General features: G+C 33.2%; 1 protein-coding gene and 1 long non-coding RNA gene across 2 annotated transcripts in view; one reads left to right on the forward strand and one right to left on the reverse strand.

Annotated features, from left to right (window-relative positions):
* The window catches only part of LOC126733812 (targeting protein for Xklp2-like), a 119,216-nt gene that overhangs the window by 77,869 nt on the left and 18,319 nt on the right, over window positions 1-23,028 (forward strand). The window contains exons 9-10 of the mRNA XM_050437226.1: window positions 9,247-9,534; window positions 14,490-14,618. Of these exons, the coding sequence (XP_050293183.1) occupies window positions 9,247-9,534; window positions 14,490-14,618 (417 nt within the window). The remainder of the gene's footprint in view (window positions 1-9,246; window positions 9,535-14,489; window positions 14,619-23,028) is intronic.
* Window positions 1,568-23,028, reverse strand: part of LOC126733819 (uncharacterized) — a 308,547-nt gene continuing 287,086 nt past the window's right edge. Inside the window, exon 2 of the long non-coding RNA XR_007659875.1 lies at window positions 1,568-2,201. This is a non-coding gene — a long non-coding RNA (uncharacterized LOC126733819). The remainder of the gene's footprint in view (window positions 2,202-23,028) is intronic.

Raw genomic sequence — 23,028 nt, forward strand, 5'->3', positions numbered from 1 at the left:
AGCACTGTACAGACTAACAATTAAGACTGCAAAGCAAAAATACTTTAAAAGCCGCTTAGGTAATTCAAATAATGTTCAGGGGGAGACTTGGAAGATAGTAAATGAACTAAGAGGTAAGCGGGGCAATATTGTAAAGGTAAATATTGAACCTGATAGGCTGAATAACTTCTACTAGCGGAGTAAATAACGGGTTAAAATATTTCAATTTTTTTTTCCGGCTTAGAACCAGATGAAACCTTTACCAAATCATTAGTTTCGTTATTGCACATACGAAATGGGTAATTACGACTTTTTTTAATGGTACCGAGTTTTTTAAAATCAGAATTTAAAAAAAAATGGTTTAATTCAAAAATGTTACCATTATACATTAAACTGCCAATATCTCCGAAACTAATTCATATAGCTAAATTTTCTTTTTTTTTGCTTAAAGGGCATATATAAGCGCTAACAACTGCAGTAAAATAATTGCAGAAAACTTATATTCTTGATAATAAAAAACATGAAAATTATAAAATTTATATTGTTGGTATTGAATTTTTCAGCAAGCTATAAACTTTTTTATTATGATGAATTTTGCCATACATGCTACGAATGAAATGTAGAAAAAACCATAAGAAAGTTTTTAAAAAAAGCCACAGGTTTCTATCCGAAATAGTTTTGGAAATATGAATTTTTAAAGTAACGCGTAGGTGGAAATTGCCGCGCTCTATACCGTTGCCGACCGAACGTACTTCCAACTGCCGCCATTTATTAACCATCTACGAATAATTTATAAATGAAGTTGGTGAATAATAATAACTTAAGATACAGTTACATTCGTTATAACACTTCAAGCCCTGGGATACACATATACGCTTTCTAGTGTTGCAGTTTCCATTAAAACATCGAAGAACTAAAATTTTCCGTAGTTCCTTTGGGACGGTGTTATATTTTTTTTTTCCTAAAGTGCAATAAAATGGAATTATGGTGATGCGATGAATGCCAAGTTAATCAAAAGAAAAGAAGTACTAAAAATAGTGAAAGGTTGATGGCCTTAAGAGGGTCTCCAAAAGTTGTTTGATGCCCGGAGGAACTTAACCCCTCTTACCTGAAACGCCCAGAGAAGGAATTCCTTCACAATGCTGCTAGCTCAAGCCGATGTGGGTTCTAGCTTCTTTCTCAACCAAATGAACCAAAATTTCTTAGGTAGTAACTACCCAAGAGTTACCCAACTAAATGTCAAAATCAGTATGGCGCCACCAAGTTTTGGATTTTATATAATCCCAAAGGACGCCCAATATTTATCAAAATTTATTTAGGCAAGTTCAAAACGAAACTTGGAAAACAAAATCAAAGTCAAATCAGTATACACTATTGTTTCCAAATTACCTATGATATTTCAACCTACTCAACTCAAGTGAAAAACAAATTAACAACAGAAAATAACAATTTATTTAAGTCTTGATTATCACAGAGAATTATGTTATGTTATTTATCGATAAGAGGAATAATTATTTAAGTTGGTAATAAGGAACCACAACATTTATGTTTCTAATTACAAGGAAAACAAAGTTGTCAACAGATAATGTGCCATAAAATTAAATATAATCTTTCTTTCTAAAAAAAATTACACAATCAAAGGTGTGGTTGTTAAAATAAAATAAATTTGTTACACCCAAACCTTGTGGGGAATGAAGCTTCAATTCAATTTAAACTAATAATTTACATGGCCCGGTATATCCCGCCACGGACATTGACCTAAGCAAAAAAAAAATAACAACCCTAACTGTTGAAGCTTGCCCACTTAAAATTACCCTTTTATTAGTTTACTCTAATATTTACTAGCTAATCTGAGAAAATTTGACATCTTAGGAGTAGTTTGAAAATAAATAATATAACCCAAGTATATACTCGTAGTACTACGAAGCCGGCTGCGTCTTACCTCACAGGAGTCACTTGTCACATATATATGTACTCTTATCAGTAATATTCAATAATAAAATAGCATCGATTAAATAATGTCAATAAAATTTTAAATAAGCTTATGTATGTATCTCAACTCAAAAGATAAAAGTTGTGATAATAAAAATAAAATAAGTGAATAAAAAAAATGTTATGTTGTGTCACCTAGCTCCACACACAGCAGACTACTTCAGATTCGAGATTCTCCCAGACATCCAATTCCCAGTCAAAGAAAAACTGCAGGCTTCCAAGTTTCACCTCTTCCACTTCACAATACGCCAAGCTCTGGTAGTGGTCTAGGTTAGACGTTAGCTCACAGTTGCTTAAAATCTCCTTCTAGATTAGAGCCAGTAGAGTACATAACCCCAAAACGAAAGCACCATGTGGCATGAAGAAATCAGGTCCGTACAAAAAAAATCCGTCCAAAATCCATGTTATGTAGCTCTAGTAGCTTGCTAATTAAATTGTCCCCTGCCAATGCCAATCAGAACCGCTATTTTGCCGATGTTCGAGGGCACGTGAAAAATTATTAGGTTTTAAATCGCCATAAAGGCCAGTAAATTCAACAAAACAACAAATTATAGCATTACGCCCAAAAAGTTGATTTACTATCACCACATTTAGTCAATTATATCCCCATATGGGTAAAATTCACACGAATTTCAAAAAGAACTAAAGCACTCTTCACTTCATGACGGCGGTCTGGGAAAAGGAACGACCGCAGAGGTCAAACCCGTATTTAAGCAACCACGCACAAAATGTATTGCCAATCGAAAATAACTTAACTTTTTTTATAAGTACCATAGAACCTTTTATAAAAAATAAATAACAAAATTTGTGGCCCAAGGAAGTTGGCAATGAAAATATGTGTCACTATGACAATCAATTTCGATTTTGCCTAGACCAGCAACTTCTTGCTATCTTCCAAGAAAACTAATATTTACATTAGATAAAAAGAGACAAAAATTAGATAGGTCAGTCCGAGTAAAATCAACCATCTGGTATGGTCAAGCCAAAATCAGATATTGTACTATGAACAGTACAACATACACAATAATTGTACATGCCCAATTAATCATTATTCGTTATAAAATAATTAAATAAAGTATGGAATAATCAATATGGGACATAATTTAAATTCTAAAATATTTCTTTAGTCCAGAACAGGGTTTTATAAGAGTATAAATAAAATTTCATTGACAACCAGTACAATATGAAGCTGAAATGTACAAGACTAAATGTGTCCTTAAAAAAAAGAATACTGTAATTTGAAATGGCTAGAGAACAGAACTATGAGTTACTTGGGAGGCTATTACAGAGAGGGCATTACTAGTATCAATCATTAATATTTGTAAAATATCTATTTTGAAAATATAACTGTAATCAGTGCTTTTAATAAAGAGTATAAAATGCCAATTTTAACCTGTAACAACGGGATCCTGTGTCGCAAATATTGGAGCCATATATTAGACTCTCTATCATTTGTCCATCCATATTTTCTTGGGTCTTCAAAATTCATATATGGTATGTGACTGTTATACCAAATTTTTAGTTGATATATGCACATATAATAAGAAATAAATTGTAATGTGTCCATATACTCATTTATGTCCTCAGCAATGGGAAATTCTTTCCGCTTGGATTGAAATTCGCGCATTTGATTCATTAATATTCTAGCCGCTCTGTGTAAGATATGAACTTCAATTTCTTGAAAATATGGCTCATGATCTAAATAATTTAATGCAGATTCACTCTTTGAATCTGACTTCTCCGCGGAATTATCTTGTTTCGTTGGGGATTATTTTTTTGGTGATAACAGAGTTTTATTTCCTAATTTTAATTGTTTGTTTCTAAATGCCTGAATATTCTTTTTTGATATATAGTGACTATAGCATCGTTCATGATATTTGGCATCATAAGCAAATAAATCCTCGTATCCACATAGCTTTGAAATCATAGAAATATCTTCCCGTTTTTGTGCTGCATTAATATTTTTTTCGTACGTACCTTTTCCTGTTCCTAAAAAGTTACACGTGTAATTTACTAAAACTCATCTAAAAGGAGGATTTTAATAAATGTATTAAGTATTTTAAAAACTGCACTAGCTAACTCTAAATGGTCAAACTTGTCACATCCCATGTGATAATTAATTGATATACCATGGATAGAGTTACAAAAAACTTTAGTGGTCGTATTACATCGCCCAGCACTTTTAGTTAAAAGTTAATTTAAATTCATTTAATCAATGTAATAAAAACCAAACTTGTCACTGCTATTAGTTAAAAGATGTTGCATACGGCGGAAAATATTTATAAATTTATCCAATTTTAACGTTTTGCACCCACTAAGAGTTAATTTAAAAAATTACTTTTATGTATATTTTTCTCAACTTTTTAATATAAAAAACTTTTCGTAGTTATAATTAAAATTATATACTAACCTGTTTGTACGGATGTTAATTTTTCTTTATTTTTAGTGCCTGATTTGCCACATATTAAACAGATTCTTCGTATATCAAACGTACTACCCCTGCGAGTGGCCGTGCTTGTACTTAGCTGTGTCGTCGGTTTGGTCAAATTGTTTACAATTTTGTTCACTTGTAAATGATTTTCTGCAAGATACATGGTACACAACTGTCAAAGTGCCGTTTAACATTTGCTCCTTTTTCTCCAAAATATTACGGCTAATAGGGTCATTTCTTTTCTGAGCAAAGTTTATTATATATCATACGTAGACCTTTTTGTGTTGGTTTTTTTACAATACAATCATCATTGTTCAATAATTGTTCACATAAGAGGCACTTCATTGTTGCTATTGTTCATATGAAACAGAAACAAACACATCACAACAAAACTCTCATAAAACATAAACACACACCAACGCAATAAAAACGTGTTTTAACGCACAAAAATCAAGAGCGTTACGACACAGCTTTTTAGTGGTTATGATATGATCAGAGACAATCAAATTTAAAAATTTGAGACAAAAAAGAAATAAAGAAGTTTTAAAAGAAAAGAAGTTTTAAAGAGAAAAAAGTTTTAAAGAGACAACCAGAGAAAAACAAATTTGATTGTCTCTGATATGATTAGTCACGCGTCTCCCGCGAACGTCGGCGACTGTTGTTTGACTCGCTAATCTGGCACAACTTTGCAGGTGGATTTCTCGCAATCTAGCTAATATATCCGATTGCAGTTACTTTTAAAAACTTCGTAACAGTTTTGTCTACCTTTTATTCGCAGATTGTATGGAAAAATGTTTTCAAATAAAAAAGTTTCTCGCTTGCTCAAAAATTCATTACAGAAAATATAATTTTAATGATTTCTAAATGTTATATTAATAAAAAGAAACGTTTTTTGGATTTATTTTATCGCAGTTTTCAGCGCTTATGTATTCTCATTAAAACAAAAAAAAAGATCTTTTGAATATGTTAAAAAGTTCCAGAGATATTAAAAGGTTAAGGTTAAAAAGCACTTTTTTTTAATTCCTGCCTTTTTGCAATATTCTCCATTTTATAAAACTCGGTACCACTAAAAAAAGTCGTAAATGCCCATTTCGTATGTACAATAACCGAATTAATGATTTGGTAAAGGTTTTATCTGGTTCTAAGCCGATTTTATTTTTTTTAAGAAGGGAGCTACTTTTATTGTCTTTTTTACTCCGCTATACTGTACCATAGGTAGTAACATTAGCAAGGCAAGTCAAATTCAGGGTTTTTCCAACTATGAACAGTTTTTTGAGTATAGGGCTGGACCAGATTCTTTCTTCTTTTTGCCAACTGATCTAGTTGAGCTTAAGTCTGCTCTAAAGGAGATAAAGAAGAAAAATACGTCTGGCTATGATGAACTTAATGTACGGTTATTTTTCAATTTACCTGATTCGGCACTGGAAGTACTTGTATCTGCAATTAATCATTCTTTCAATAATGGCCAATTTCCCAATTGTCTTAAAATAGCCAGAATCATGCCTTTGTTTAAGGGGGGAGCTTCAGAATCACCCTCTTCTTACAGACCAATAGCATTGCTTTCCACCCTCTAAAAAATCATCGAGAAATTGGTTAAAAAGCGACTTATGTCATATTTAGCTGAAAAGCAAATTATAAGATCGAAGCAATTTGGGTTTCAAAGTGCCAAGGGAACATCAGATGCAATCTTTTTATTCTTTGAGTCCTTATTTTTGAGCTTGAAAAGTGGTGATATTGCTGCAGCAGTGTTTTGTGACTTGACCAAAGCATTTGACTGTGTGCATTAGTCACGAAATACTGCTGTGGAAGCTTGAGCGGTATGGATTCAGAGGTCTGGCTCTTCAGTGGTTTGGGTCTTATTTGCATACTACAGAGTGTTTCTGTGGATAGTGCCCTTTCAAGGGAGCAGCTTGTGACTCATGGTGTTCCGATCAGTTCTTGGGCCACTTCTATTCCTCATTTATATTAATGACATGGCCAATCTTAGGATCTCAGGTAAATTCATTCAGTTTGCGGATGATTCAACAATTTTATGGCATGACACGAGTGCGATGAATCTAAATACCACAGTTAACAGAGATATTGTTGAAATCAAGAAATGGTGTGATTCCAACAAACTGTGTTTAAATATTTCAAAAACTAGTGTGAATTTTAAATGTAATTTAAATAATGTGTTTTTGGAGAATCACATTCGAAACAACTTAAACGAAAATAATTTTTTTAAGCTTTACATTTAATAAAATTGTATATTTCGGGAGTGAATAATATCTGTTTGTGTTATACATATTGATACTTTTGACACTACATTAGCTTTGTATGTTTTGGTTCAGAGTCTTGGAGGAGTATTTCTGAAGAATGGGGATGTTGTTAGTTTTACCGGTATAGGTAAACCATATTCATGGAAGCAGAATGCCATTAGGATGATGGACCATAGCATGCTAAATAACGTTTTTACATGTTTGTGTATATGTTTTTCTTTTTTACAGCTTTGTCAACAAATTTACTTTTATGACAATAAAGCATATATTGATTGATTAAAATACTCGTCTATCAGGTGTTTTTCGATTTAAATACCTCCGGTATTCAATTACTCTATCACTTCGGTTACAATATCCCTATATTATATATACAGGGTGTCCCAGATAAAATGATATACATGGGGATTTCGTAAACGGTAAGAGATATAGTTTCGGTATAATGGGGAAAAAGTTGTGCTGTTCCAAGCCCAATCAGATGCGATATTAAGATCCAGGCTATCAGTTAAGATCGAAGAGAAGAAGTTTAAGTATCTATTAAGATTCAGGGGTTTTCAAAATATCGGGCTAAATCTAAAAATTAGGTTTTTAGAAAACCTGCAATGTCGTCGCCATCTTGAATCCGATTTTAATAAAATTTGGTAGTTTTGGGTTATCTACTATGACCAATCGATTGACGTTAATGATATTTTTCTAGGCATTTTAGATTTTTTTGCAACCATAGTCAAGTTTGTTATTTCTTATGGAGCCCGTGTTGGATTTATACGTGTTTTTGTGATAAATTCTCTTTAATCAACAATAAGTTTAAGATGGAGAGATTTACAAATAGAGAAAAGGTAGATTTATATGATTGTATAGTATAGTAGTATCTAAATTTACTGCCCAACGAGTTCTCAAAAAGTTTAAATACCGCCTATATCATGAGCCCATTAGTCAGGGACTTCGAGACGGAGACTTAGACAGACGGTCAGTATTGTACAACGGGTTCCTCTGAAAATGCCAGAAATCCCCTAGATTTCTTTTAAAAGTGTTGTGGTCGGACGAAAGCAAGTTTACAAATTGTGGTGTCTTTAATAGACATAATAATATTAATGAGACCGATGAAAATTCATTTAGAAACCGCCAAGTTCACCATCAAACAATATGGGGATTTGATGTTTGGTATTTGTATTTTAACTGAAAATGTTTTATGTAACATTTTTATGACAACTTAACAGGACCAGCATAATTAGCAATTTTTGAAAATTACGTAGATCCCAGTTTATAAGAGTTGCCTCTTCATGACATGCCAAGCCAACATGTAGTTCCAACAAGATGCACACAATCCTGCAATTATTTCTAATTACCTAAATGAACAATTTGGAAATAATTGGATAGGAAATCGAGGTCTGTTGCGTGGCCTACCCGATTCGACGCCCCTTGATTTCTATGTATGGGGATACCTAAAAGATAAAGTGTATTACACTAATCATACTACAGTAGAAGAACTTGAAGCAGCCGTTCGACAAGCAATTTAAGAAATGCCACAACAAATTGTCAACCATGCTTGTTTGGTTATAATTGAGACGTTTACATTGTGTATTAACAAAGATGGAGGTCTTTTTGAACACTTTATTGTTATTTGTTATTATTGTAATTTTATTTATTGTTGTAAGTTAGAAATAATTGTTATTTCAGATTTTTTTAATTTAATTTTCATATTAATGAACCGACTTTCTTGTTTAAATAAAAAAAAACAAAAATAATTGATTAGCAACCTATGTTTTCACAGCCAACTAAGTGAAAAAATGTTTTTTTTTTAATAAATTTATGTTTTCCGCCATATCGAGATGATCAAGGGTTGTTATACATGGTTGAAAAGGTGCTTTTACGTGATATTTAATGACGTATAAATCCAATGTGGCGTTCATAACAAATAACAAAGTTCACTATGGTTGCAAAAACTCTAAAATGCCTAGAAAAATATGGTTAACGTCATTCGATTGATCATAGATAACCCAAAACTAACAAAAAATTTATTAAAATCGGATTCAAGATGGCGACGATATTGCAGATTTTCTAAAAATCTAATTTTTAGATTTAGCCCGATATTTTGAAACTGTATAAATACAATTTTGATATATTACAATATCCCTGGCAGCAAGTATGCGTATTCTTCATTTATAGAAACAAACATGAAACGCTAATTTGTGCAAATTTCTGTCAAACTGACGCAAATACTGTAACAGAATAACAAACGAAAGAAATATCCATGGCAACAAACAAAAAAAAAACAAGTAGTTATCCATGTCACTCGGCCTACTTGATGTTAATAGAACGTGATCCTAGTGATAATTAATATTATGGAATTGTAGTTTTTTGACACAATAACACTATAAATTAAAAAAAAAAAAACATCTTGGTAAGGAAGCATTTGCGGATTCATAAGACATTTTCGACTCAAATTTACCTAAAGAGCACGTAGTGAAATGTTGTCCTTTACCTTACGAGACATCCTAAAATTAATAAATTAAAAATTTAAAAAGAAAAACATACATAAAAGATTTATGTATGTAATTCTTTATATATTATGTATATTTTCTTATTTAGGTGGAGCCATCACCAGAAAAGTTCAGGTTTCACGCCCAACCAATATACACTGGCGAGGAGCACTCTCGAAAAACTCAAGCTGCTGCGCCACGACGTCCGCTCACTCAAGCAGTTACTCCATCTTTTATGAAAAATTACAAACGAACGCAGACGCGAGTTACGGACGAACCTAAAAATTGCGAACAAGACAAACCGAGTTGGAAAAATGAACGTACTAAACCGATCCCATTTAGCTTTGAATTAAGAGATAAAATGGTGCAGGAAAAAAGGAAGAGGTTGATTCAAAAGGTAAGAAAATAACAAAATAAGTAATATCAGTTTAACAGTTTCAAAGTCAAGAGTTTAATCAGTTTAAAAGAGTCGAGTGAGACCTATTTCATTTTTGCCAAGCTCTCAATCCTTTGGATGGATATGACATCTGGTGAATATTCTAAAAACAAAATGTTCGTTTTTGGTTAACAAGTTTGTTTGCAAGGTCTTGCATGTTCATTCTCTGTTTGTTTATTTATGGGAACTGTACTTTGTATTTTTTTCTCGGAAGTAACGGGACTCATGCTAATGAAGACCCCAAAGGAATCAATCGTCGTTGTTTCCGAAGAATGAAATGACTCCAACTTAATTTAATAACTTTCAATTTAATAACATTGTCTTATAATCTAAAATGAACCGCAGTTTCAAATGTTGTCAGAAGAGGGATTTTCCAAATTATTGCTGCATCTCTTGTATTTCAATATTCCACCCAAGTTGTCTGGAAAGAAATTCTGATGCCATAAAACTGGGAGGCTACAAAATTTTATGCTCACAAAGATGTCAAGATGATTTTAATGAAAGAGATCAGGAAGGAAAAATTAATGAGCAAAAGATTTATGATTTGTTGACAGAATTGAAAGAGAAGGATAGACATATAGAGAGAATGAGAAGAAACAGCATGGTTTTTGAAGATGAAGTGTCGGAGGCCGAAAAGAAGTTTTCCTCATCCCTGGAAAATCTGCATAAACGGAATGAAGAGCTTAAAGTTGAATTGGAAAACTTAAAAATTAAAGAAGGTGAATTGTTGGCATTACTGGAAGTGAGTGAAAGGGCAAGTCTTAAGTTCAATTCACAAATAAGCGAGCTAAATATCCTAAATAAAAATTTAATAGTAACGATAAAAACATTAGAAAATGAGTCTTCAACCTATAAGACTGAAATAAACTTGCTACAAAAAGACGTAAACGACTTAACTAATTTAAATAAGAAGATGTTAGACTCCGTAAAGGTGTTGGAGGTTGAAAAAGATAACTGTTATTCCGACATTTGTGCATTGAAGGAACAGTTACAGATATCCAAATCTGTTGTTATTAATTCTCCAACACAGCTACCAACTAGGCCAAATACACCTGATGATAGTCGACCTCGGCTTCTCTTTGTTGGTGGAAATTGTAGCAGAGTGTTCCTAAAACATTTACGTTTAAAGTTTGAAGCTTACTACAAGGTCCAGTGTTTCCTGAAGCTGGGCAGTTCAAGCAGTGAAGTGATTAGGACGGCATCAAATTTAATTAAGGACTTTACGAAAGAAGATTTTTTAATAGTAATGTTAAATGGAATTTGTTCTTCATCTGATGTTTTCAAAAATTTAATTCAAAATCATGTGGATACAAACACTTTAGTGATGACAAGCCCTTATACTTATTTAAACCATAATGTTATCTATAATAGTAATAAGGCCCTTTATCGTACTTTTCATGAGAATAATATTAATCTGTGTGGGATTTTGGAGTCTAATCACGCCAGTAACTTTGGTTCAGACTTGGCATCATTATTACATGTACATATTTTCAAATATTTTAAAATTAATATTTCATCGAATAAATTGTCTTTGAATCATAAAATTAATGAGTCTGAACTAGTTACTGATCGTGAATTGGATTCTTCTTTTTTATAGACATGTCCACGAAAGTTGAATCTCATTCATGTTCATATTCTACTAGTAAAATTGAAATTAGCTCTTCGAAAAACTTAAGTATCTTTATTCTTAATATACAATCCCTAAGAAACAAGATGGATGAGCTTCATCTTTTGCTGGACACATGTAATTTTCCTGATATTGTACTTCTGACTGAGCACTGGTTGAGGCCTAGTGAATGTTTTTTAATATCTGATTATCTTCCTATATCAAATTTTTGTCGTCAACAATCTATACATGGAGGAACCATGATCTTGGCTAGGCAAACAATTGAAACGATTTTTTGTAATATTGATAAGTATGATAATCTTCTGTTAGAGAATGTTTTTAAATTCTCTCTTTCTTTTTGTAAGCGTTTTAATTTATATATTCTTTGTGTTTATAGGCCACCTACAGGAGATATTGCTATGTTTCTGGACAAACTTAATTCTATTTTATCGCAGTTGTCCCTACACTCTAAGGTTATATTGGCTGGTGACTTTAATATCAACTACACTGATGAAACCTTGCCACGTACTTCTCTTTTAAGTATTTTAAATTCTTACGACAATTATTAAATAAATCTTTACTCCCATCTGGTATTTCCGACCATGAAGCTATTCTTGCTAAAATGCCATATAATACTGTATCATCTTCATCTCATTATATAGGAAGAATTTTCAGCAGGAGAAATTTCAATGCTTTTTCTGCTGCTACAGCTTCGGTAAATTGGAATGCACTTGAAACGGCTTCTGACCCACTTACTTTATTTTTTCAAGTTCTGTGTGATAAGATCAATCAGTGCTTTCCTAAAATGAGGCTTAAAACTAAGAAACGAAAACCGTGGGTTACAAGAGGTCTTAGAATTTCAGCTAAAAACCTCAGTTTTTTACTAAATTGTGCAAATATACCACAAATGAAAATATCCTTGTATATCATCAGAAATACCGTAGTCTGTACAGAAAGACAATTAAAGCAGCAAAATCTAATTATTATAGGGATCGCTTAAATATGTCATCAAATAGGCAAAGAGAGTGTTGGTCGATTATTAATGATTTTAGACATTGCCATAGAAAAGTATCGGAACCGGAGTTAAGACCTGTCATTTTAAACGACTATTATTGTGATATACCTAATATCTTGCTCAAGGGCATTCGTAGTAACATTGATCCCTTACACTATCTTCAACAAGTGTCGGTTGAGCATTCATTTTTCTTTCATCCTGTCGAACTTACCGAAGTAAAAAATGAAATCAAACGCCTAAAAAACCATAAATCATCTGGAGCTGATGGGATATCTTCGAGGTTGTTACTTTTTTTGCCTGATTCAGCCTTAAATGCTTTAGTTTCTGCCATAAACAATTCTTTACATAAGGGCATTTTTCCTTCATGTTTAAAAGAGGCAGTGGTTATCCCTCTTCATAAGGGTGGAGATTTGGATCAGCCTTGTAATTTCCGTCCCATTTCTATTTTGTCTACCCTCTCTAAGATAGTTGAAAAACTTGCAAAAAGCAGAATTTTGTACTTTTTACATCATAATAGCATTTTGTTTGCAAATCAGTTTGGATTTCAAGCCGGTAAAGGGACTCATGATGCTGTTTTCAGCTTTTTGGAGAGCGTCTATGTGTCCTTGAATTCTGGAGAGTCATCGGCGGCAGTGTTTTGTGATCTATCCAAAGCATTTGACTGTGTGGATCATGGAATACTGTTATTTAAGCTCGATAAATATGGTTTTAGAGGCATAGCATTGCGATGGCTTGAGTCCTATCTATCAAATCGTACTCAGAAGGTTTCAGTGTCTGGGCGTTTGTCTGCTTCTAGATCCCTGAAATGCGGCGTTCCCCAGGGTTCAGTGTTGGGACCACTGTTATTTTTGCTGTATGTGGATGACTTGAGTTCATTGAAACTGCAGGGCAAGGTTGTTCAGTTTGCTGATGATACCACCATACTATGGAGCCATAAAAATTCTGACTATATTAAGACTTGTATCCTTGAAGACCTTCAGATTTTATCAGGGTGGTGTGCTTCCAACAGGCTCGTGTTTAATGTAAGAAAGACGTCTATTATGGGGTTTAAGTGCGATGTTCAGGGTCTGATGTTTAACGAAAATTCCCTCTTGCAGAATAAAGAGTGCTGCAAGTTCCTAGGAATTACTATTGATGGTCGCCTTCGGTTTGAAGATTATATTTTACATTTAGCTGGGAAATCATCTTCTGGATGTTTCGCAGTAAGAATGGCAAAACAAGAGCTGGGAGGGGTGGTTGCACGTTCAGTGTACTTTTCACTTATTGAATCTCATATTCGGTATGGCTTGCCTTTTTGGGGTTTAACCAATAAGGGGCTACTTAACATTATCTTTGTTATTCAAAAAAAAGCAGTTAGACACCTGTGTTCTGCTTAAGTTAAGAGATTCTTGCAAACCCTTCTTGATTTCTGAAAAAATCCTAACTCTTTTTTCACTCTTTATCTTAGAAACAGCTGCTCTTATTCACAAAATTCCCAAACTACCCTCTGACACTGGCCATTTGACTCGTCGTGTAAATGATGTTCCCCTACCTATTCCTACGTCTTCCCTTACCAAAAACTCATTAATTTACATAAGTAAAAAAATTTACAATCATGTTCCTCTGTGTGTTAGACATATATCGGATGTTAAGAAATTTAAAAGAGAATTAAAGTCGCTTTTATTGGCTAAGGCATATTATAACCTGGATGACTTTTTTAATGATAGGTTTTAACCTTGGACATGTTGGAAAGTTTTCTTTTTTTCCTTTTTTCTACTCTAGTTTTGTCAACAAGTTTACCTTTATTTAGTAATTGATTGTTTTATTTAGTTATCTTTAATTTAAGTATGTTCAAAAAGTTTTGTCTTCTTGTGTTTAATTTTGTTCATTGTTTTGTAAATTTTTGAAATTGTATTTGTGTTTTGTTTTTTAGCTTGTAGGATGCTTGTACACAAGATTATTCTTACGTAATATAGCACATTTTCTTTCTTTCTTTCTTTCTTAAAAATGACCTTGATAATTGATCCAAGGTCAAGGATAGTTAAGGTTATTTAAACTTTGCTGCTTGATCCACCTGCTACAAGTTTTTTAAAATATTAAATTAAAACAGCTTTTTATAATTTGATCTTAATTTGACCTCAGAGTTACAATAACATCGTTTGAAAATGTCATTATAAAACATGAATTATAACAACAATAAAATTTGTATGTATCCCGCTTACTTTCGAATCAATTTGGGTGCATCTATTAAAATGGCCCACCCTGTATACCTACAATAGTATTAGCAACTCTAAAATAAATATAAATTACTTTTAGCAAATGGAAGAGGAACGAAAAGCCAGGGAATTTGTAGCAAGAGGTGTACCAAAATACATTCAGAACAAAAATAGATCTTCGGCAAAAAGTGAATCAGGCAGTAGCGCGTGTTCTAGTAGAAGAAATGTGGTAAGTCAACATAACCTCAATTATTTAGTTAAAGAAATATGCAGGTCTTAATTAATTTATCTTACTTAAACAAAGATTTGAATGTCTGTCTTATAGTCTATTGAAGACAAAAGCCGATTTTCAGCGTGAAACGGTTCTTAGTTGGTATTTACCAATGATTTTAACCAAAATAGAGGAAAAGGTGACGTTACGGATCAGCTTACTTTGAAACTGACATTCATTTATATAAAAATATATATATAGGTTAATCCGAAGATTCATGCCTACTAAACTAAATGGATATTTTCTTAAAAATTAAGGTATTGACATAAAAACAAAAATAGGTGACCTTTGTGAGGAAAATGTGCGGAAGATTAGTGGGCCTCCACTGGTTTAATGCTCTGCAGCAGCATTTGGAATTGCTGCTGCACCGAAGCAAAGAATAGGTTCTAGGTTGTATTATTATAATAGTAGGTTGTTTGGTGGGCTGGGCCTGGGTCATGGTGGGAGTCTTCCTTGGGACCGTCTCCGAGTTTGAGGTTTCCTTCTGCTGACGACAGGTTGGAACCCGTCGTCTTCGTCTTGGTGGCCTGCCGGAGTCACAGGGCAGGAGCTAGGCTCCTGCGCTTGAAGTTCGGCCATCTCGATGGACTCAGCAGGCGTTTCCAGGGCGGCAGGGGGGGCTTCAACTGCGGGACTGTATCCGGCTCTTAAGTGCCCTGAGACGGAACTGTGTAACAAAAATAGCGACAGCGATTCTCTATAATCCTTATCGCTTGGCCATTGTGTTGTTGTGTTGAATATTTCGGTTTTATTTTATTGTGTGTATTATATTTAAAGAATATGGATGCCAACGAAGATGTTACAAATGAAGGTTAGTACGCAACGACTAAATTACTATGTATAGTTTGAAATTGTAATTTAAAATAATTATACAAAATATAGGTTAGGTTTGTAATTTAAATTTAAACTTTCTAAATTGAATAATTTTCTGTTAGTTTTGCTGTTCATAGTGTGTTCATAATAGTTTTGTATTATAGATAAAACCCATGCACTTATTATTTTTAGTAACTATGCACTCGCTAAGTTTTTTTTAGCGGGTTGGTCCACTTTTGCTCTAAAACCTTTTAAAAACAATACTTGTTTTTGTTTTATTTTCTTGTTGTTTTTATAAAAAACCAATTTGCATCGTGTTTTTTTTTGTAGACGGCTCAGAATCAGACCCATTTGCGGATTCAGGCTCCGAGTACTTGCCATCTGATGAAAATTTGGAAGAAACTAATAGAAATGAGCTGCTAGACAATGCAGAAGCTAACATCGAAGACGAAGATTCCGAACCGAGTTTCGAACAAACGACACCCAAACATTTTAAACCCAAAAAGCGTGTTCGCAATCCTGAACTATGGAAGAGAAACTTAAACAAAAAAAGAAAGTGCGCTGGACATGAATATACTACTAAATCTAGTAAAATTGTTCCAGCAAAGCTTTTCACTCCATTTCAATGCACTTGCAAAGGTAAGTGCTCTGTCTTGATTCCAGCAGAACGACAAGAGGAATTGCATAGAAATTTATATGCCTTAGAAACCTTTGACTTGCAGACTGCTTATTTATTTGCTTTGATTAAAATAGTAAATAAGTTGCGTACCTACACTCAGAATCCCGACTCTAAGAGAGAAAAAACCAGAATTTACTATTTACCGGATATGGAAGGTGTAGAGCATAAGGTGTGCAAGCCATTCTTTCAAGCGGTTTTTTAAGTTTCTGCCGGTAGACTAGACAGACTACTAAAACTCAAATCAATTGGTACACCACCACCATGTGACAAACGTGGAAAACATCTACCGCACATTAAAACAGCTGACGCAAAAAAAAGTGAACTAAAGAACTTCATCGAAAAATTTCCCTGTTATGAAAGTCATTATGCCAGAGAAAAAAGTAACCACAGAAAATATCTCTCTCCAGATTTGAGTCTTGGTAAAATGTATCAGTTGTACACAGAAGAGACAAGCGATCCTCTGTCATACTTTATTTTTCGAGAAACCTTTAACAAGGAATTTAATTTACACTTTCATCAGCCAATTTCGGACTCATGTAAGAAATGTGATTTATTTAATGTTAAAATAAAGGTTGCCAATGAAGTTGAAAAAAACCAGCTCGAAATTGAACAAGAACGTCATCAAAGAAAAGCTCAGAGTGCTAGAGATTGCCTAAGAAAGGACACCGAAATGGCGAAAGAAGAAAGCGCTGCGGTCATTTGTTTTGATCTAATGAAGACTTTACCCACACCTGTTCTTACAACAGGGATATGCTACTATAAAAGACAGTTATGGACTTACTACTTTAACATTCACGAAATGGGCACCAACAACTCATTTATGTTTGTGTGGGATGAAACTATTGCCTCTAGAGGTCCCCAAGAGGTGGGATCTTGTATTTTATTTTACATAAAACATTTCGTTAAATCCAAACGACTTATTATGTATTCCGACCAATGCGGTGGTCAGAATCGTAACATTAAGCTATCGCTGCTGTGTAATTATATTACCGCATCTCCAGATTTTACCGTGGAGGAAATAGATCACAAATTCCTAGTAAGTGGTCATTCTTACTTACCATGCGATCAAGATTTCGGACTTATAGAGAAGCAAAAGAAATTCCACCCGCATATCTTTGTGCCTCAGGACTGGCATGCCGTCATAAGGCAAGCCAGAAAAAGAAATTCTTTTAGATTGATTGACATGCATAAGTTAAATTTTTTTCTACAAAAACGCTTGAAGATATTATTACTAATAGAAAAGTTAGTCAAGCCAAAACGAAAGTGGAGTGGCTGAAAATCCAATGGTTAAGGTTTAGGAAAGGTTTTCCTAATACCATCCAATACAAATATTCAAACCAAGAAGGAGTAGCCTTTGAAACACTTGATGTCAGTAAAAGGAAATCGGTGTCCAAGGAAATATCCGAACTCCCGCTTCTTTATCCAAATGGAAACATCATTAATGAAGCCAAGAAGAAAGACCTTCTTGAGTTAATGGCATTTATTCCCCCAATAAATCAGGAATTTTACAAAAATATAAAATCGTCTTCACAAGCGACTGGGGGTGAAATAGCTGGCTCATCTGAAGACGAAGATAACTAACAATAAAAATTCCAAGTTCGTTTTTTTGTTATTAAATGTTTTAATAGATAAATAAAGTTTTTGAAGTAAATTTGAGTAAATTATTATGATAACCCACCAATAAACTATAACTATTTTAAATGCAAAGTGGAGCAACCCACATTCAAAACTCAAATTTAGGTCTTATCCAAAATAATTAAATATATTCATCAAATAGTAGTAAATCTTAACATATTCTAATTGATCAAACCACCAAATATTCTAAAACAAAGTTATTTGGCTTTAACTAATTTTCACTTATTTTTAAAAGCTAAATTCCTGCATTTCTTAATATTAGAGTTAGTCCGTTATTGCACTCAAAGCCTCATTTGTACTCCGTAACTACAATCGGATTAGATCGCCACTGATCGCGTGCGCTCGGAATTTCTTTAAATAAGGACAGATAAAATGGTCTCCTTATTAAAGAGCTACTATTTTCTTCTCACTCTATTGTATGTCGAATTTCTACTTATCTCTGTCTACTTTCATGGAGTAGGTCCCGTAAGGTAGGAAATTTATTATTTACTTTTTTTTAGGTTAGTTTTTATTAATATAGCTACGTACTACTTTATTTTTCTTCTTTGTGATAATTTTTAATTTGTAGAGTTTCTTAAAGTAAAAAAAATATTTGCCTACTTACATATTGAGGTATATAAGAACATTTTGTTTATCTGTGGTTCAGGACAATTAAGTTAAAATGGATCTTCCAATTCCAATTAACAGAGCCCCAAAAACCACCCCTAAGCAGTGGCAAGTGCTGGTCGAGTATTTGATGAATTACCCAGAAATGCTTACCAAGGCATTTTCTGGGGTAAATGGCCGGCAGCACTATAAGAAAATGTGGAGTGAAGCAGCCACCCAACTAAATAGTATGGGTTATGGGTCTAAAACCCCAGATAAGTGGATAGAGGTATACTTACAGTTAAAGCTATATGATGTAAATATAAATATATACAAGATACAGACTTGTTGTGTAACTATATACATGTAGTATGTAAAATTACAACATTCTAATAATTGTCAATTTAATAATAATTGTGATTATTTGGTTTGAGGCATTTTCCAAATGGAAAAGCAAAGTTAAAGTAAAGGCTCAAACTATGAAATTGGCCATGAACAGGACAGGTGGAGGAGGTCCAGTACCTCAACTGACTCCCATCGAAGAAAAGTTAATGGGTTTAATTGGATGGTCAGCTGTAGAAGGAGATGCTACAGAGGAGTTAGGATTAGTGGTAAATTATTAATTTGTGAAACATAATGTTTGTTTTATCATGTAAAAATCTAACAGTTTATAAATTGCTATTTTTATTACTCCTTAGTGTAATTAAATCACAACTAAAAAATTACAGACCCAAGAAAGCATGGAAAAAAAGGTAATACTAGAAAAGCCTCAGGAACAGCAATTGCAAGTACATCTACCACAGCACCACAATCCACACAAGTTAATGAAAATGTAGAAGCTCAGATATCTGAAGTACCTCCTTTGGTAGCAATTGGCAGTGAAGAAACTCACTCACAGAAAAATTGTATAAAACGAAAGTTTATAGGAAAGATAAATAAACCAAATAAAATTAGCAAAATAGCTATGAAGAATGATAATAAAACACTCTTAATAATGCATGAGGAGACTCTAAAAGTACTAAAGGAAATTAATGAAAATCTTACAATAATGGAAAAATTCTGGGAATTCAAAATGCTGCTGTAAATGCCAATCAGCATTTTGATTTTATTTATGATAATTATGATTATGATTCTTTATTGGACATATTTGATGAAATCTTACGCCTTCCGAACAAACATTCTTTTGGCCCTGATGGTATCCCATCTGTTTTTCTTAAAAACTGTGTGTGCACTCTGAGTAAGCCTCTGCATCACCTTTTCAATCTTTGCTTGACATCAGGCAAATTTCCTGATTATTGGAAGGTAAGCTTTTTAACGCCAATTCATAAAAATGGGGATATAACTGATATTTGTAACTATAGAGGTGTGTGTATTCAGTCTGTAGTTCCTAAACTGTTTGACAGGTTGTTTTCTGTGCGATTTTCGTGGCATTGTAGGCGATTGCTTAGTGATCATCAGCATGGTTTTTGTCAGGGTAGATCTACGGTGACTAACCTGTTGACTTACCAGTATGATTTGATTGGTGCTTTTGAGAGGTCTGTACAGGTCGATAGTGTGTACACAGACTTCTCAAAGGCCTTTGATAGGGTTGGTCATGAACATCTGGTTCAGAAGTTTGGGGCTATGGGCCTTGGTAGGACTTTGGTCGAGTTTTGTCACAGTTTTTTGACTGGTCGCACACAGTTGGTCAGGATAAGTAATTATATTTCTAATGGTATTGAAGTATCTTCAGGCGTGCCTCAAGGTTCGCATATTGGACCGGTCTTTTTTAACTTGTTCATAAGAGATTTGAGTGATGTAATTGTTCATTCAAAACATCTTGCTTTTGCTGATGATTTTAAACTGTATAAAGCCATTGAGTCATATCTTGATGCTGAGCTACTTAAATTGGATTTAAATAGTGTTGCTGAGTGGTGTAATAGCAATAGTCTGGAACTGAATGTAAAGAAGTGTGTATGTATTTCGTTTGGTCGTTCTAATAAAATTATTAATTATCAATACACAATCAACAATAACGAACTCAAGTCAGTTGATACAGTTAAAGATTTAGGTGTTCTTTTTGATACCAAGCTAACTTTTTTGCCGCACATTTTGGATATTATTAACTGGAGTATGCGTAGTCTTGGTTTTATCACTAGAAATAGTGTACATCTTTCACCTTATTGTTTCAAATTACTTTATTACTCTTTGGTACGTTCCTTGCTTGAGTATGCGTCTGTAATTTGGTCCCCTTATTATGATTCTCATATTGAACACCTTGAGGCTGTACAAAGAAGATTCTTAAGATCCCTTGCTTATAGAGCTGAAGTTAATATTTTTCGTAATTATTACATCGACTATAATGCTATCAGTGTCCAATTTATTATCCCTAATCTTGAAGTCAGACGGCATTATTCTAATGCTTTAACGTTTTGATCTTAAATGGTTTATATCATTGTCCTACCATCTTGGAAGCAATTCCTTTTAACACCTGTCAAAGAAGGATCAACTCTTCTATGTTTCGTTTACCCTTTCATTCGGCCAACTATGGGTTTTTTTCTCCACTGACTAGGACTTTGCGTTTCTTTAATGAAAATAGTTTGGATCCATTTTCCGGCGGCTTACGGTCATTCAAATCAAAAATAAATAATCTTACACTTTAACCTACGTTCCTTGGATAGTGCTAAGTTTTTAGCCCTGTTGATGACTGTTTTTTCAGAGGTTTTATCTTGGTATATATATATTTTTTTTTGTAATTCTAGTATTGTATTTATATTGCTATATTGTTTAGTATTTTGTATTATCTATTTTGTTTTTGTAAACTGGCTCTGCCGTATATTGAAATAAATAAATAAATAAATAAATATGTATATTTAATAATCCATCCACTTTAAGTTACACTGTATAAATATATATGTATTTAAGTTCCTTTTATAAACATGAGTTCCTATTTTTGTTATGAATTAATATTTTTGTTGTGGATATAAATTATTAGATGTTCACCTGGATGATCCTTATTTAATAAAAGTGTTTTTAATATTATTTTTCTTGATTTTTTTCCTGGTTCTCTCTCATAATTCCTATTGATACCAGAAACGGTTTCTTTTCTAAGGCGTTTGAAATATCAATACAAAAAACAAAAAAGGGCTACTTTAGTAATATTTTCTTAACAAGTAAATACCCAAAACCTTACAAAAAGCATAATTATTAGAATATAAATATTTTAAAATTATACAAAATGAGACATCCCAAATCTTGGTAAATATATAGCACACATTTAAATAAATTACCTCTTGGATTGTTCTCAATTTTAAAAAAAATAACGTTTATAAATGATTTATTATCTGAATAAGGAACCATTGTATGCATTTTTGAAGTTAAATATTTATAAACTATGCCTACTTAATCAAAAAGTTAACGAACTAATGTGCTAGTCAATTTTAAAATGAGAACATCTTGGGTATAAGCTATTTAATCATTTAATTAAAGATGATAATGTTTTTCAAAATTACTTCATTTTATCAATTTTTCATATATATTTAGACATCTGAAAATTCAGACGCCCATGTTTTAAGTTCCTATTCAAACATTTGTGAAGTATCTCTGGACAATTTGTTGCCTAACTTGCCTCCCTTGGTTTAAGTCTGGGTTTTGAATATGAGCTTGTATGTTATTGTCTGGGTCTTCATTATCGTCATTTTGATTTAGTTCTTCATCAAACTCTAGGCCTGCATCTATGCATATATTATGTAATACAGCACAGGCATTTACAATTACTCCCACTTTCTGAGGACTGTATCTTAACTTTCTCTCTCCTGACAGGCATCTAAGAATACCTTTCAATCGACCATTACACCTCTCAATAATACTTCTGGTAATTTTGTGAGATTGATTATAACGACCTTCTGGTGTATTTGGGGGAGGATTGTTATCAAATGGAGTCATTAGCCATGGTTCAAGTGGGTACCCTGAATCTCCTATTAACCAAGTGTTTCTTTCGCCTATAACAAATTGAAAAGTTGTAGTGCTGCATTTAGTATGTACCAAAAACATTTAATGTATAACAAGTCAAAATTTAAAAAATTAAATTACCTACCCCTATTATATTCATTTTGCAAGAACTGCTTTATTTGAGAGCTTCTCCATATATAAGCATCATTTGTAGATCCCGGAAACCTTGCATTGATATTAAGGATTTTTAAGTTGTAGCTACAAATAATGTGCACATTTTTGGAATGAAAACCTTTGCGGTTTACATAATTGTGCTCCTCCAAAGCTGGTGACAAAATTGATATATGGGTGCAATCTATGCACCCAACTATTCCTGGAAATCCTCCCTTTTCTGAGAAACCTCTTTTGATATCCATTTTCTGAATATTTTGTAATGGAAACTGAATGCATATGGGGCCTAAATGGATGACAATTAAGTTTGAAACCTCGGATATACATCTACTGACTACTTGCTGACTTGTTGATAATATCCATTCCTCGCCCACCCCTCTTTGATAATTACCAGTTGCTAAGAACCTTACTGCAATCAATATCCTAACTTCCCTTGGAACTCTAGTTCTTCTTTGCTGGTTTTCCATATGGGGTAGTAGAATATTAAATATATATAGCGATCCTTATCTCTTCCTTTACTTATTCGCTTCTTTTCTCTGAATAAAGAAAATGTAT

Source organism: Anthonomus grandis, chromosome 3 (genome assembly GCF_022605725.1).
Source record: "Anthonomus grandis grandis chromosome 3, icAntGran1.3, whole genome shotgun sequence".
NCBI classification, from domain to species: domain Eukaryota; kingdom Metazoa; phylum Arthropoda; class Insecta; order Coleoptera; family Curculionidae; genus Anthonomus; species Anthonomus grandis.